General features: G+C 34.7%; 1 protein-coding gene across 5 annotated transcripts in view; it reads right to left on the bottom strand.

Annotated features, from left to right (window-relative positions):
• Positions 1-805: 805 nt before the first annotated feature.
• LOC105341626 (junctophilin-1) overlaps positions 806-17,804 on the bottom strand; it is a 33,215-nt gene continuing 16,216 nt past the window's right edge. For 3 of the 5 annotated variants that reach the window (XM_011448241.4, XM_066080035.1, XM_011448242.4), the window contains 5 exons: positions 15,644-15,679; positions 9,977-10,775; positions 4,745-4,863; positions 3,427-4,418; positions 806-3,131 (listed from right to left, as the gene is read on the bottom strand). In XM_011448241.4, coding sequence (XP_011446543.1) covers positions 3,045-3,131; positions 3,427-4,418; positions 4,745-4,863; positions 9,977-10,775; positions 15,644-15,679 — 2,033 coding nt within the window. In that variant the 3' untranslated portion in view covers positions 806-3,044. The remainder of the gene's footprint in view (positions 3,132-3,426; positions 4,419-4,744; positions 4,864-9,976; positions 10,776-15,643; positions 15,680-17,804) is intronic. The other 2 variants (XM_011448244.4, XM_011448243.4) reach the window with 1 other exon arrangement.

The raw sequence follows: 17,804 nt of genomic DNA, 5'->3' as shown, positions 1-17,804 counted from the left end.
CTATTAAAGATGAGTATCATTTTGTATTTATATATATGTCTAGTTTTTACCCAATTGACTTAAGTTTGTTAAATTATACTACTCCCGTAGACCTAGTGTATTCAAATTACCGTAATTCAACTGTTTTGTAGTACGAACACGAAAGAAAGAAAACATAATTTGCTTTTTAGCAAACAAACATGGATCTCAATATTTTAAATCTACATAATACAAGTACGTTTAGTTATTATGTCAATAGGGAAAGAATATGTACATACTATAATTAATATACTATCTTTTGTAAGTCTATGATGTATGTACTTATCATGTTCCTGTGTTATGTTTTTAATATGTAAACCTACGAGACGATTGTCTTTCAGAAACAAAGAACTTGAACTTTTTTTAAAAAACGAGAAAGCGTTCAACAGCGTGGAACGAGAGACGTTGTGAAAATTTTTGAGGCTTATAGAATACCTAAAAAAGCTTGTCTCATTGATTTGTAACCCATACCAAGGTATAAATTATTGCTCTACGCTAACATCTACTAACGAATCGTCATGGTCAACCACTTAAAATGACTGATCTAAAGCCCCGCGACATTGTACATGTATCTCTTTCTATAATTATTTCTTGGACTTTATTATTTACCGAAGATGCTTACATCTAATTATCAGCAGTTTGTTTAATATTTCAAGTATCAGTTCTGCCTTTCCTTCTGTAACTCTCTAAGACAGTAGTAGCCAGTTCTTCATTTCCATACTGTACCCCATTGAAAGCATGACGGTATGTTGATGATACAAGTACTAATAAAAACTCAACAATTAACAAAAGGAATTGACGTTTTATTGTGATACTAATAACTATAACCAACTCAGCTGGTTTGTAATGGAAGGTAGCAAGAAAATAGATGTTCCTTCAATTCTCCTAAAGGGTAAAACGAGAAATCGTTTGTAGACAAACTGGCTGCCTTGAGGAAATCCAACACATTCGGGCGCAACCAGGTCGCGCAGATCACGTGTTCATCAAACCCACGTGACCCGTAGCGCATAATCGTTTCCAAAATTTAAAAATGAATTACTATATCAAAGGAGGAGAAACATTTCACAACAATCTATCACCATTGTGCTTTTTTAACAACTTTTTAAGGATAAAAATAATAATTACAATAAACACCAACAAATTTCCAGGTCTCTTTCTCTAGATACATTAAATGTAGTAATAAGTTACAAGGGGAAGTTGAAATATCCGATTTATTGGTAATGATTTTCACAAAAATTAAAGGTTAAAAAAAGGGTAAAGCTAAAGATAAAGAAATTTGCTCCTTATTTGGTCAATGAAAATCAGAAACATCCAAAATGGAAATTATATCAAAATCAAGAATTAAAATAAATCTTGATTTTTGTAATGAAATAAACATGACATTTTCCGTCAGGCAAAAAAAACTAAAAAATATGGTTATATGGGATAATAAATGAAAAAAATGTGTAACTTGCGAATTATAATAACTACAGTAACGGAAAAAACCAAAACAAAGTGATATATTTTCCTTTTCTCGCGTTCCACTTTTTAAACAAAAAGAAAGATACCAATTTAACCATAATAACAATAAGACCATCGCTCACTCGATACAGTTTAAAAAAATCTTAAGGTGCGAACACTCTTTATATGCAATTTAAACCAAGGATGACATAATGATGCACATGCTCCAGAATACAGCAACAGTTGCAGAAACTCGAAGACAGAATCTGAGTTTAAAACCTCTGTCCTTCCCCAAAAATCATGTGTAAAATTCTTATTACGAATTCTGTTGTAAACTGGATATTTGGTTTTTAAATTTGACCTTAAAACATGACAATCTTATAGCACCTTTTTAACACAATGCAGTCACTCTTCACAATAAAATATACAAGAAAATAAATAACAATAAATAAGTACATATAAATACATGATTTTCTTCATCAACAGACAAAACAGCTGTACAAAAAACAAACTGTGAGAAGAAAATGGCCGAGGAAGGGGAACCAGTTTAGATACAGTGCATTTCAATTTCTCCTACGACAAAAACTCTCGAAACAACGAGATGTTGTTCAAAATACGAGGTTTTAAAAAAGAAGAAAAAAAACTCAATTGAACACCCTGTTATAAGCTCATTCAACAGCAAATTTTTCAGCAAATATTGATAACAAAACTAAAGGATAACCCACACACATATTCACACAATCTGTTGTTGTGCCTCTGGAATGAACAAAAGGGCAATACCATCCTCACTATAGTTAACATTGTCATCTATACGCGTCAGTAGAAATTGGAAGATAATAAAGTGATGATACAATGACAGCATTCCGGATCAACACTCCTAATAGAATTACAATTCGGGAAATGATATAAAATTGTACAATTTCATTGACGAATATAAGTCATTCAATGTGTTTGTTAGGGAGAAATGCTTTGCGGTGGTAGATGAAGAACAATAAGAAATTTAGTAAATGTGAAGTTAAGATTTTAAAGAATTGGTCAAGCTTTGTATATATTAATTTGTATACAAATAATCTCTGACTTTGGCTGGTAACAAAATATGGAGATCTTTAAATGTCGCGTAGATGATACCAAAACCACTTGGAATTTGTTGTTCAAAACTCACAATGGTCATTCCACACAGAGTTCCAAGAACTGAACTTTAGAAATAAAAAAAAATGCCGACACTCATACGAATACATCGTTACTATTCTCTTTTAAAATGGAAAAAAAAAATCAGCAAACGGTGTATTCAAGTCACAAAATTACCGACCGACAGAGGGGAAATATATGAAAATTCACATAAAAAGGACAAAACTTTGGGATAAAAACCAGTATTAACACGGTCGTCTCAACAAACATACGGAAAAGCAGGTGAACACAGTCTTTAGTAAGTGCGGCCTCGGCATCATGTGTTGCTTTACTGAATATGTTCATTTTTGGTCGAACCTTGTCAAAGATTCCCATTTTCTTGCACATCGAGCCCGACCCCGCATAGGTGTGCTTAGCACTTTCAAAGAACCGAAATCCTAATTCTGATTTCCGCATCATCAAGAGAGGAGGTTGAAAAACATTCCAGCAAGACTCAGATTCAGCGCTATAACTAGAACTAATAGCTGGCGTTGTTGTACGAAATCCTGTAAAATAAAGCATGTCATAGTAAAGTTATTGACACAAGTTACAAATATACTCGTATTTTTAGATTTAGCAAAATTCAATATGAAATACGATTAAACCAGATGTTTCAAATGTTAGAGGACCAATTAAGACATAGGTACATGTCAAGGTATACATGTAAAGTGAAAGATAAATATATTTGATTCCTTGATTAATATGCATTTAGTTCAAACAATGAACACACCAGTGATAACCATTGAATAATTTGCAAATGCACTAAGCCTAACTGCAATTTTCACCATTAACCATACTTACTCGAAGATCTCCAAGAATCACGGTTACATCCCCTTGTCTTCTGCGTTCAGCAAGCTCTTGTAGTTTCCGCAACTCCTCTCGCCTTTTCGAGCTCAGTTTGAAGGCTTCTTCTCTCGACATTGGTTTGATTTTGTCCTTCTGTTTCATTGCTGCAATGTCTGGAAGACTACCACGATTACCACCAGATCGAGTCAAGCTATTTTGGCTCTCTATTTGGAATTCATTTGGAAGGTTTCCTTTCGACTTTGAAGGAGTTGGCGCTGCATTCACACCCGTCACTCGCTTTCGTATTCCATTTTCAATGATAAAAGTTTCAGGGTTTCTCACATTTTCACTGCTATGCGCAGTTTCCTTTAAACCAGATTTGGAAATATCGTTCTCCTTAACTATACTTGGCATAGTGCTTCTCCTTACTAAGTGTTTGTCGTTATCAGTTTCCTGTGACTTTTTAGAAACCTCCTCGCATCGGGGCGGAGTACTGATATGGTTTCCTTGTAAACGAGTTTCCGTCATGTGACCCTCGGTTTCGTTCTGTTGAGCAGTGTACTGGTCGAAGTGGTCATTGAGAATAGTTGAGTTAAAAATCTCACTGAACCCTCGTCCACGCCTTGAACCTGCAAGGAAACTATACCTCCTGATCTTCAGGGATGACGGACTCCGGCTATGAGGCGAATGATTTGGAACGTTATTCCCAGGTGAACTATTGAATCCTTCTACGTTAAGGTGGTTCATTTCCGACGTATTAATACTGCGAATCGGACTCCCGTCAGGCGACACTTCGTTCATAGGAAATAATCCAGAGAAAGGAACAGAGCCCGGGGGACGGTCCAGCTCGTCCATGTCGGATTTGTGCATCATCATGGACCTACTGGAGCGGTTGTGAGGGTTGTGGTTCGGTACAAGCTTGTCGGTGCCGTAGTCGTACTCGTCATTGCTGTATTCACCATTGCCATTTGTCTGTTCTAACAACTTTTTCTTCATTATATCAGTGCCTATAACAAGATATATAAACTCCAAATTGTACAATTATTTATTTAGTGTCACACAATCCTTACTTCTAAACAAAAACTAAACAATAACAAACAGAATTCAGTTTGTACATAAGTTTGAGTTCAGCTTTAACTTTTGCCATATGACCACCGCTACTTTGAACCCTACTAGGAAACAAATTCGTTTTCGTCATAAACGTGTTTTAACTTTAAACTATACTAAAGAAAAATATTCGTTTTCGTCATAAACATGTTTTTACTGTAAAGTATTTGTCTACATCATGACATTCGTATACAATCAACCATGATCCTCAGATCCTACTATATACCTGGCTGGTGAAACTCTGGGGCGTATTCTTTCGCTTTGATCCGCGCGTGATCGGAGTCTTGCTCTGCTTTAATGGCGGATTGGTCTGCTTGTTCGGCCTTGGCGCGTGCGTTTGCCATTCTAAAATTAACAAAATAAAAAATAAGCCAAATATTAATAAACCATAACATTGAGCAGATATTATGATTAACAGTAAGGCTCTTCGAGATGATTTTGACATGCACAATATTCTGTGTACTATAAGTAGTTGAGTGTTTATGCTCAAAAGGGTGGAACCGTGTTGATATAATGCCTGTTTGTTGGGATTAACACGAAATTGGCACAACGGGATTCGGTTTTTTGTAGAAGGGATTATATAATAGTAAGAAAATCAATGGATTTCTGCAGTAATTACGTGTTGTACTATCACTTATCACAAACATTATTTGAAAACATAAACTGTTTTCAAAATTAGTTCAAGGTTAGGGCTTACTCAGAAATACAATAAATTTAAGAAGTTCATAAAATTTTATAAACTAGGCTAAACGTATGCTCTAACTCAAGGCTTTTAAAAGTGGTCATTTAGTAGCAAGATTGGAGTTATCCCGCATTGGCAAGAGAAATTGCAGGTTGCGAAACATGAATGATTGATACTCCAATTCTCAAGTAAGTAAATTTAGAATAATTTGTCTTTCAATCCGTTTCGTCTTGTTTCTCGTTGTGACGGCGATGGATGCATCCGAATGGATCTCTCTGGTCGCCATTGTTCGGCACCACTATGCATCGTGGAAATCTTCTGCCTAACGTAAAACATATGGCGTTGTCTTGTCTACAGATTCATATCAGAGAAAATATGCGAGATTACGCGGTGCGTTGAGCTTGATTACGTATGACTACTCCGTACAGTCGTGGTTGGAAACAGAATCTTGTGCCTGATATTCCAGACATTGGGTTTCTACTAGATTTTGAAAAAAATGCGAAGCTGATCCGAGTTACAGCACCATTATAATGACTGTCATCTTTAACATCAACTCGAGATCCCGACCCTTACACTATATATAAACTGCTACCCACGGTTGATTTTACTGATGAAATATGGCTGCCGATAAAGGGCCATCAACCCGATCAATCAAACGAACAGACAATCTGAAAATCCTTTTTAGTTCCGTCAAAATTCATCATTTGTTAAGAAAATTGAAAAGCTGCAGAAACAAAATAAATTTTATATAAATGCAACTGAAAAATAGTATTGCTATATTAATCTACATCATCAAATAGGAATTCATTTATTACTTATAAAAATAAATATGGTCACTGGAACTTCCTTGCTAAAATAAATGGCAAATAAAAATCGTTACTAACAAACGAGGAAATATAAAAAAAGGAATTTTTCAGATAAGCATATATTTCAAAATATTTTCAGCTTTTGTATAACCGGCAAAAATTAGACAACTTCGAAGCCGACTAGCAATAAAATATCGCTTCCATGCAGGCTGGTAGTTTTTCTATGAATCGTTCTTTATCTTTTCGCCTCATCCAAAAAACGCCAAGAAAAAATCTGGTGAGCAGAGAGCACAATTCCTGACTAGCTATCTGTGTGTGTGAAAACCCTTCGATGAACACAAGACGCGGGTCTAATTTGACATCGCTATTATTTAACACGATATAAGTGTTATCCGATGTGCGGCAGCAAACAACATCTTATTCTGAGAAATTGGCAGTTTTGGCAATGATAGCAGAGAGAGAGAGAGAGAGAGAGAGAGAGAGAGAGAGAGAGAGAGAGAGAGAGAGAGAGAGAGAGAGAGAGAGAGATGAATTCACTTTGTTAATAATCGATTTAATGACAGGTTTGTTATTTAGTGCTAGAAGGTCAGCTTATAGAATACGAGCAATTGCCTCAAGCAAATCAGAATTCTTAGTCTATAATTTATGACAACTATCAAAATTTCAAGAAAAAAACCCATAAATCTTTGCCAAATCGCCAAGACAATTCTGGAAAACGACATGAAAGAAATGGATGTTCTCTTGGAGTGACAACGCATTATTAAGAGCTTATTGTAAATACAGAATTTTCTGCGACCTTCAATCTCTGAACGCAATCCTTTCCGCGACAATTATACAAGTAGGCTGTCATGGAACCGTGTCAGATGTATCGAGCTTTTACGTCGCTTGATGTATAAGTTCTGCTCCCCATTGATTGCAGACGACAGACGACGGATGTTGGAGCACGGGGAAAAACATGGCGGGAAAGGAAAAGATGGATGACAAGTCATCTGATTGAGAGGGAGATGGGAGAAGTTAAAAATGAGATAATAACTATGTCTGTAAACCTAACCGCCACCAAAAACACCTAATGATGAGCATGTAGAAGTACATGTATTGATAGTATTGTAATAGTCGCAGAACGTTGGCTCCATGGGAGTTACAGTTCTGCAGTTAATATCATAACATTATATACGATTCAAAATTCAAGTGCGAGTATCGTACCTATATTTTGATGTTGCAAAGTTTAGGGATAAAGAAATGGTTCCACGCGTGTTTAAGACGTGTGAATGAACATCAGTACATTGTAATAACGAAAATATGCGTAGAGCTCAGAAATAAATCAATATGCAATAGCTCATCATGCATAGGTATACAATATTTATAATTTAACATAAATTCCAATTCCAATACCTGGTCAAAAGAATTGCAACGTTTCATTAAAATTTATATATACATATAAATAATCAATCTTCTAGTATCTCTCTCTCTCTCTCTCTCTCTCTCTTCTATAAATAGAAACAAACGTGATTACGCCAAGGCATGATACCTCGAGTAATTTGCTCGTTATTACCATTATTACCACTTAATAAGTACACCCTTATACAAATCGCCTTGAGGGCGTTACTTTATTAAAATATGAAAAATATCTACTTCACGAACTCCTTAGAAAAGTTTGCAATGTGAGGCGATGATAACTTAATAAACTGGTCATGTATTTATGTGAGTAATCAAAAATGAAATGTTTAAATCGCGTCAAGTACAGGTCAAAGGCATGGACCTTTGGTAAATGTACGCCGTTACCTACAGCTATCTGCTGGTGTCTGCATTTTTACAATTAAGTCTTCTAACAAGCTGAATATTCCTTGTTTGTTATAATTTCAAATGATTAATCAATCCATCATCTTGTATTAAAAAGTCTAAACTTATACATTTGATTTAAATGCGACACATATGCATGTGCAAGACAAAATCTAGGTCTTAAAAACTATGTACATGTTAATGTCACTTTTATCAACGTTAACACGTGTCTGTTTGTCTACACCTACAACCTTAACAGAAAAATTATTTGCACGTGTCATAAAAGGAAAGCGGTGTATCAGGGCACGTAGAAAGAATATGGTGCTGTTTGGCGATAAAGACATACTGGTGGCCGACTATCCAAAATACCAGCCTCATTCCATAGTCCGCATGCAAATTCCCCAACGGTACAATCCATTATTCAAAAATGCAAATGTTGGTCAAGTACTAGTTATTGTAGCTCGTGTCCTGGCGCAAGCGCCATCGCGATTATTTTATATAGGATTGCGGGATTTGAAAGTTAATATAAATGGATCGATTGACGTCGTGTTTCGCCATTGAAGTGTCGTAAACACCAATATATAGAGCAGCTGCCCAGAAATTCCAGAGGATGGTGCATTTACTACGAAAGGAATAGGGCCACATAAAAAAATATTCATATCTCGTAGTTACGAGAAAAGATCTCGTTATTACGAGTTAATTATATCGTAATAACGAAAAAAGATCTCGTTATTACGAGAGAAGATTTCGTTATTACGAGTTAATTATCTCGTTATTACGAGATAATTATCTCGTTATTACGAGAAAAGATCTCGTAATAACGAGTTAATCATCTTGTTATTACGATAAAAGATCTCTTTATTACGAGAAAAGATCTCGTAATAACGAGTTAATTATCTCGTTATTACGAGAAAAGACCTCGTTATTTCAGGAAAAGATCTATTTAAAATGGCGCATTTCATTGTTCTTTTCTCTATATGTAAAGAGTATGAACTACTGCAATATCTATTATTATACATACCCTTAGCATTATCATCGTTTAAAAGCGTACACGTAATCTGATATAAAATGAGACCAAGCAGTTTTAAAGAAATTTCAGAAGAAGTAGCAAAGCAGATTGATTAATATATTCATTGAACTGTTTATTAATAAGATTTCTTTTCAGACTCCCAAATGCATATATACAAATATTAATATACAAAAACAATTCTTTTCAATTTGCATGTGGGTTATGTATGAACATATAAAAAATAATTCTGGTAAATCCTATATATCCATTATTGAAACTATATAGTCATTAAAGTCATCTGTAACCAATAGAATTGTGTTTTTACGACTATAGGTTTAATTGGTATTTACTTCGGAGTGGGATTATAATATATAAGTTGAAAACTCTTTCCAGGTATTCATATAAGATAAAATGTCAAATCCGATCATTTTATGTAGAAATTAATGGATATGATCGTTGTTATTTAAAAATTAGTCAAAATTTAATCAACGCTTCTAAAAAGAAAAAGATAGACTGAAAGGGTGATCCAGTCGACTAGGGGGTCTTTTCAGAAACGCAATATTTTGCTTAAAAGACCTCGTTATTACGAAATAATTAACTCGTAATAACGAGATCTTTTCTCGTAATAACGAGATGATTAATTTGTAATAACGAGATCTTTTCTCGTAATAACGAGATCTTTTTCCCGTAATAACGAGAAAATTATTTTGTAATAACAAGATCTTTTCACGTAATAACGAGATAATTAACTCGTTATTACGAGATCTTTTCTCGTAATTACGAGATCTTTTCTTGTAATTACGAGATAATTAACTCGTAATAACGAGATCTTTTCTCGTAACTACGAGATAAAAATAATCTTTGATGTGGCCCTATTCGTCTTTCGTAAATTCATACATTGCGACTTAACTCATTTTTACCATTTCAAAATGAATTTTGATGTAAGTTAGATTGAGCTACGTTCACAGTTGGTGCACAATCGTGTTTAATGATACAGTATGATGTAAAAACTGTATTTGAGTTTAAAAAAATGAATTATTTGATCTATCTGCCTTTTTTGAAAACAATTTTATGGTATCGAATAAGTAGTGGATGGTATAAGATATTACTAGTACTGAAATTGGGAGTTAAAATTCTATTCCGGCGTTTCTAACTTAGAGTTGAACGGGGCATTGAACTCACCTGGTAAGGGCGATGTCCGCTTTCTGTAAGGCAATTTGCGCCCCTCTCTGCGCTGATACCACTGCATTTTCGACTCTTTCTTTTAGTTTTGAGGTCCGAATTAGAAATAACTTATGCTTCTTTCCTGATGATATTAAAACGTTGTTTTTATACTTTCCTTCTTCGCGGGTGCCATCTTTGAACGTAGTCACACCGTAACCGTATTTCTTGTTGTTAAACCACTCGCCTTCATATTTTAAGCCGTCGGATCTTTGACTCACTCCAAATCCAGATCTCTTGTCGTTTTTCCACTCTCCCATATAGGACTCCGTAACGTTAACGTCCGTGATGTCATCTTGACTAACAAAACTAAGATTACTGTCAGTGTACATGGAGGCGTTGGTAAGCCCTGATTGCGTTGAGTCCACACTGGCATGGCTTAAGCTACTGATTGTACTCCGAACTGACCCGGTGCCGGGCCGTTTTGGCGACGAATCGTTGATGTCACCTGTACTCTTTTGTTTCCTGATTTTGATCCTGCTGAAAACCGATTTCTTGAGACTTGAACGTTTATCTAGAATTGAACGCCTTCTCGTTGGAGGGGTTTCGTCACTTTTTGCTTTGAGAACGAACCCGCCTCGACTTTCGTCCAATTTCTTGTCCCTGTTTTTGACAACAAGTTCGTCTTCGTTTTCGCTGCGAAGGGAGGTTAACGAAGCACGCATTTTGGGGCGATAATGGGAGGCAAGGCCATAGGGAACACTCTGCCTCACCCCATAACCATGTCGCATGCCTCGAAGCCATTGGCCTTGGTATGTACCTGGAATTATAGAAAAACAACTATCAACTGGGATCAAACCATAAAAAATTCATGAGTTGTAACCTTGTTGTTGCATGTTACAAAAATCAGCTAGACATAGGATCATGATCAGATATTTTTAATTTGTGGGGGAAAGCAGACAGAATGTATTATTTTTTTTATTTGCCAAACAAAAATTTTTAATCATACAATTGTGTTTTGCGTTTTTTAGCCTCTTTGCACTCTAAAGTGATGGAATAAAGTGTTTATTAAGCGTAACGTGAAAACGCGTATGCTCCCTTTCATCTTTATTGTTTTACAAGGTATCTCTAAAGTAAAATACTTGTGTTCCTTTATTTCTATATCTAAATTAAACCACTGACCCATTCGTTTCCAAACCGTTACTAATATAAATGAACTACAGACACTAGTAAGCTTATTTTTTGTGAATTGAATACATTCTACCATCAAAGCTACAGACTGATTACTCTACATTTTATCGTTTTCGACCTTGGCGTTCAAATTGCTTTTACACGTGAACCAATTTTTTATGAAACGAGGGATATTTACAATATGTCAAGAGAAGTGAAGAAAATCAATGACAAAAACAGGCTAATGTATTTAAGCTTATACAAGAAAGAGGATTTTCTGTCTCTCGTATTGTTTTTTCACCGAAACAGACATACTGCAATCAATAGCATGTCTCATTACTTTGATTCAAGTTAGTCTTATGCAGCAGAGAAAAACAATACTTCTTTTTGCAAACGACCAGTTTTCTTCTTCGTTAAAACTGAAACAAGTTAAGGTACTACATATGACAAGTCACTATGCTTAGTGAAAAAACCAACTATGCATAAATAAATATAGTATTGCTTAGAGAGTTTCAGCAGTTTTAAATCTGGTGTTCTTTTCATAATTAAACACAATACCAATCACTGTCCGTCATTTTGATGACAACTTTCTCCTGAAGAGCATGCAAAACAAAACAGAAAATAGACACAGAATGCTAAGAGAGGCACGGCTTTACATTTATCAGAGACTCGACCTGGATTTCAGTCAATAATATATAAAAGAAGAAACTCAAAAAAAAATGATAAACTTATTTTCGTCTTCCGCTTCACACATGCCAATTTTAGTTCTATACTGGGAGCCTAAGCTTGAACGGTAAAAGTTTAAGATGTCTGGTTTTAGATGTCTGGTTTTATTTCGGTTGAAGATTGACTTCTTCAGAACATTTGTCTAGCACAATGGTGGGTTGCCACAGGAATACATGGTATTGTTTTCAAGAATCCATTCAGACATACTTCTTTTTTATCCAAGCATAAAGAAACTTTGGCGAACGCTTGTAAAAAGCAAATACAAAAAACAAACTTATTTGATCTGAGGCATTTTTTACTTCTCTTTTCATGTCCTTGGAATTGGAACAAAACCACCTTGAGTTCGAATGTTTGAAAATATGTCAGTGAAATTTAAATTTGATGCAAAAATGAATTTGATTGACAAAAAGTTCTTTCGTATTAAGAAACATAATGAATCAAATATTAATCGGATTCATTTTCAAAGCTAGCATTAAGTGTTTACATATGAATCAGTAAATGACAGATTATCACAACCCATTTTCCTAATGCGCTAAGAGTTCTTCTTATCCAAGACTTGGAGTCGGCTGTACCGTACGGTCATTGACTTCGAGGGTCGGCATAGCTTCCTAGGCGATGAAGAAGCTATTTTATAGAGAATTTACGGCGATAGTTCATCGTTCAGGATGATATTCACTAAGGAAACCAGCCAACGGTGGCTTATCTTTTACAAGGCTATGAAGAAAAGATACAATTTTTTACATTCTTTTTTTTATCAACAGGAAGAATATTGTTATTCATTTAAATATTGAAGCGTTACTACTAGTATCTACCTTTCACTTAAATCTCGAGATGGTCCCGTTATCAACACAAAACTAAATGTTTCTTTTTATTTTAAAGAAAGTATTTTAAGAATACATGTACATACAATTTTCTTATGGTCAGTTAAAAGCATTGTTTACAAGTGGAAAACTGCAAAAGATCATCATGCTTAACCATAAGATACAACAAAAGAGAACAACAGAAGAAGCCATGAAAGAAATTTGGTACAAATTGGGAGTTTTGTTTTCCTTGAAATTGTTGCTACATGCTGCATTTATTGCTTTGGTGTTTAAGTTTCAGCACAGTGGACTAAGACTTAATGTCAAAAATGATATTTAAAGTACATGTGCCTCATAAAATTGTATAAGTTTTAAGAGGGCCACTCATGTGCTGAACGTCGTACAGAAAAAAAAATAACTTTTCCCCTTGAAAGCATATTCTATAAGGTTTTGAGACTTCCCCTTAAAAGGATGTTGGTGATCAGCTAATGTCTATCGATTGTTTGATTGATTGTGATTGAGGGTTTTACTTTGACGTCAGATTTTCTGCCTCATTATATCTGTAAAAAATGAAATCGTTCAGGATGGCAAACTTAAAAGCAAATTTATCAAATAAAATAACTGATGTAAAAAGATTTTGAAATACAGTCGCTAACTTATGGATATACTTATAATAATTGAAAAGAAACCAAGTTGCAATCTTTAACTCTACACAATTATGTGAATATTGGTAAAAGCCCAAAGGGCGTCGCAATCGCTAGCATTCCATGTGTAAAATAAATGCGCAAAATTATTATTGGTCTAAGGCGCTTGGTATGTCCGCAAATGTTTGGATATAACGATAATTATGATTGGAAATTTATTTCTTCTCGTAATGAGAAAATGTCTTATCGCTGTTCTTTAGGACTTGATAAGTTGATCCCCATCATAACAAAGGCAGGATTACAGGCCAGGCTATTTCTGGGCTCTCTCAGTAATTTAATGACACTATGGAATGACCAATTTACTGGATGAATGAGAATAAAGAGGGAAAGATGTATGGCGGATAGAGTGCTGAATTGTAAGCATTCACCATGGGAGAGATATACTTTTATCACGTGTTGCATTATTATCAGATGAAGTTGATTGTTTCTAACAAAATACTGCAGTTCTTGCATTCTTCTTCCGTCCGAATTGCGTCATTAGCAACGGAACAAGAGGCTTCATTCCAACCAAACACCACAACTCGAGCAAAAATCACACCTGGTTTCGTTTTATGAATGAAATCAACTTTTTGGGAAATTGGCAACGTCATTATCCAAGTCTCTAATAATTTTCCGGCAAATATCACAGTTAATAAGGCTCGCGTGTATATTGATGCAGCTAGTTTCACCCGAGAATTGCGAAACGTATTTCAAGTTGACAGGAAATGATACGACATGCTGCAACATGTAATGCATTGATGAATTAAATACAGGAAATTGATGAAATTTATGTTAGTGGAATGCGAAAAAAGTTCTCGAGTTTCAAGTTTTCAAAATAGGCCTTTTGTTCCAAAATTGCAGATGAATAAAACAAACACGTGAATAATTCATCAATAAATGTAAGTATTCAGTGTGTAGCATCATATGCAGCATTTCCAGGACTAGTTTGATTTCTCCTTCATTTCATCCTTTTTAGTTCTATTTCTATACATAATATATCACAAAAAGTACACTCTGTGCGTACGTACAGCGGATAGTGGGCGTCAAGGTATGTGTAAACGAAATCGATACCTTTCTAGCACCAAGAAGCAGCGACAGTCGCTCAACACAAATTGGAATTTCTTGACAACGGCACATTTCATCAGCAGTCGAGATTACCTTTCTCACTATCACACAATGACAATGCCGTATAAGTTCAGCAGAGAGAGAGAGAGAGAGAGAGCGAGAGAGAGAGAGGGAGAGTTTTCTGTAAGGCCATGAGCAGACACAATTATTGCTGGGATTTTCTCAGTCCAAATGTTATGCTGATAAGATTGTACTGGAGCATTCCGTTGACTTCTTTTATGTTGTTTATTGTAAGATTGCAAAGAAAGCAAACTAGAAGATAAGGCAGTGAGCAGACTGTGACATTGACCTTCCAATCACCTCTGGTGATAGAGCGGAGGCAGGGAACCAGTCCAGATATACATCCCATCTGAACATGGTTTGCGCAAATCTTTACGATAACAATAAAAATATTCAGACAATTTTTCATCTCATAACTTGATTCTCAATGGGAAAATTCCTACCAAGAATTAAACAACGTGAGTGTCTGTGAATTTTTATGCAATTCTATAGCTTGGAGGTTCAAGTGAGACTCATGGCAGAGCTGATAGCCTTCAACAACTTTAATTCTATTTTCACAGTAAAAATTATGTAAAAAAATTTTTATTGCCTTGCCAGTGTCAGAAAAAACAAGGCTAATGAGGACATATTGTAAATGTTATTGGTTCTCTGCATGTACTTAATGAGAGAGAGAGAGAGAGAGAGAGAGAGAGAGAGAGAGAGAGAGAGAGAGAGAGAGAGAGAGAGAAAGAGAGAGGGCAAGTGTACTTTAATGGGTTTATGATTACAGTTAATAAGACTTGTTTGGTAACCCTGTAGACCGGTATCATAGAAACAAAGGTATCACGTGATATTGAGTAAGAAGTCTATGGTGGGTTTTTTTTCAATCATCGTTTAAGTTAACAAAGTTATTGTTTCATTATAGCTGTCATTCATCAATTATTACAAAATGACTGCTGGAAAATAGTTTTTCTTTTCTGAAATAAGAGAGGCAATAAATCACATCTACACACGATATAGACCACGCGTGCAGAAAGGTTTTTTCTTAATCCTATCATGGGATAGATGGCATAAAATTGTCTTTCTGGTCCAAATGAAACAAGATTCACAGACAATATAGAAAGCATATCAACCTTGCTTTTTGTGGGGAAAAAAGTTAGAAGAATAAAAAAGAAATATGTTGAAACCATTGTGACATGACTCACCGGAAATGTAAAGTCGACCAGGTTTTGTTGGTGATCCTGGTTGGCATGTAAAGACAAGAAATAGAAACTGACTGAAGAACTCACAGAATATCTAACACAAAGCAAACACTGAACCGGCGGTGATTGGTGAAAAAAATAGCACCAAAAGCCCGTAGAATCATGCATATAGGACATCAACACAAATAAAATGCTGAAAAAGATTCTTAAAAAATGACATTTATTTTTTTTCCTTCTCGTTTTAATGAATGAATATTTTCGAACACAACTCTGCATGATGATGAAAATATGACTTAAAAGTCCGCGATTTCTGTAATATTTGACAATATAAACACAGAGTTACATTAAACCAGTTCATTTCTTCAGTAAATATAGGATTTTTATTCATTATTCAACAATCTCTGTAATTCGATTGAGGTCTGTATGCAGAGAATCTATTTATAACACATCAATGGGGGGTTTTATATGGGTGAATGCTATATACGGAACATAGTTTCTTATTTCGATATCAATATAGCTCTTGGTACACAATCTACAACCAACAAGGAATCAACCCAAAGTACGGGGACTAAACACGGGGAATACCTTGTAACGATCTAGTTTAATTCATTCATCCTTTGGATTTCATAGTAGCAAACACCATATGTTGACAAGTGTAAGGGAAATATACAGAAAGTAAGCACATTTATTCTGTAAACCGGATATTGACATTCATGTTAAAGGGAGTGAATTTGCGTGCAGTTTCTTCTATAAACTTCGTCATAATTTCGAAATGTGCATAAATCATAATAAGTTGTTGTGTTTCTAAGAACAAGTCAATTTTCTTGATTGAAATATTTTTCCGTTGAATTCTACAAAGTTACAAACACAAGACATTAAAATGATGCCTGCGATGCAAGAGAGGATAAAAAGTTTGCTTTCTACACCTGATAATTTAAGCAAAGTTATCCCAACTGAAAAAATCATATCGTTTCTTCTTTTTTATTAAAAAATGGTTCGCAAATCGACAAGTCAATACAATTTTACACAGTTACATTTTAAAGATATTTGTAGCGATATTTTAATTTTCTTTCTTCTCGACCAATTTCCGTTGCTGTATTTTTGGGGAGCGGATGCTAAACAAGATTGATTCTTAATTCTTAAAAGTGTTTAAAAATAGCCTTCTTAATTGTTCAACAAAAAATATGAAAATAATGAAAACTTCTATATTAGCCTTCAATTCCACTTTGTGAGTCTTCAAGGTCATGATTAAGTTAATTGGAAGGCTTTAATGAAGCAGGCCAGTTTTCGAGTTTTTTGTCAGCAAGAATCGTGACACTGTTTACCTCTCTTCCAGTGATCATTAAAGTCAAGAAGAAATCGTATAACAGCTGTACATGTTTGAACCAGTTTATTTTCTGCAAATCTTTACTGAATATATTCGGCTAAAGTCATTCTGTAAGGCTATCAGAAACATAAAAGCACCAGCTTCAATTGAAATACGACTCTTGAATGTTTAAAATTGAATTGAATCATTACAGAAAAATACTCAATTTATTTGCGTGCAGAATAACGATAATCAAAGTTGTATGAAAAGTCATGTTCCTTGCAAACTTGGCATTTACACTGTATACGGTTTAAATATATTTTAAAAATATGTCTAGACTTCTGATGAAACAAATGAATGCGATGTTCTCTAAGAAGAGTATTCTAGCAAGGATGATTCTGGTTTACTATACCACTATGGTAGATTTTACTGATTTACTATACCACTATGGTAGATTTTATTGGTTTACTACACCATTATAATGGTAGATTTTACTGGTTTACTATACCACTATGGTAGATTTTATTGGTTTACTATACCACTATGGTAGATTTTACTGGTTTACTATACCACTATGGTAGTTTATTATTGGTTTACTATACCACTATAATGGTAGATTTTACTGATTTACTATACCACTATGGTAGATTTTATTGGTTTACTATATCACTATGGTAGATTTTATTGGTTTACTATATCACTATGGTAGATTTTACTGGTTTACTATACCACTATGGTAGTTTATTATTGGTTTACTATACCACTATCGTAGTTTATTATTGGTTTACTATACCACTATGGTAGATTTTATTGGTTTACTATACCACTATAATAGTTTTTTTTACTGATTTACTATAC

Source organism: Magallana gigas, chromosome 3, assembly GCF_963853765.1.
Source record: "Magallana gigas chromosome 3, xbMagGiga1.1, whole genome shotgun sequence".
In the NCBI taxonomy this organism is placed as follows: domain Eukaryota; kingdom Metazoa; phylum Mollusca; class Bivalvia; order Ostreida; family Ostreidae; genus Magallana; species Magallana gigas.
Note: the sequence above shows the minus strand (reverse complement) of the source record. Positions and strands in the feature narration are given on the sequence as shown.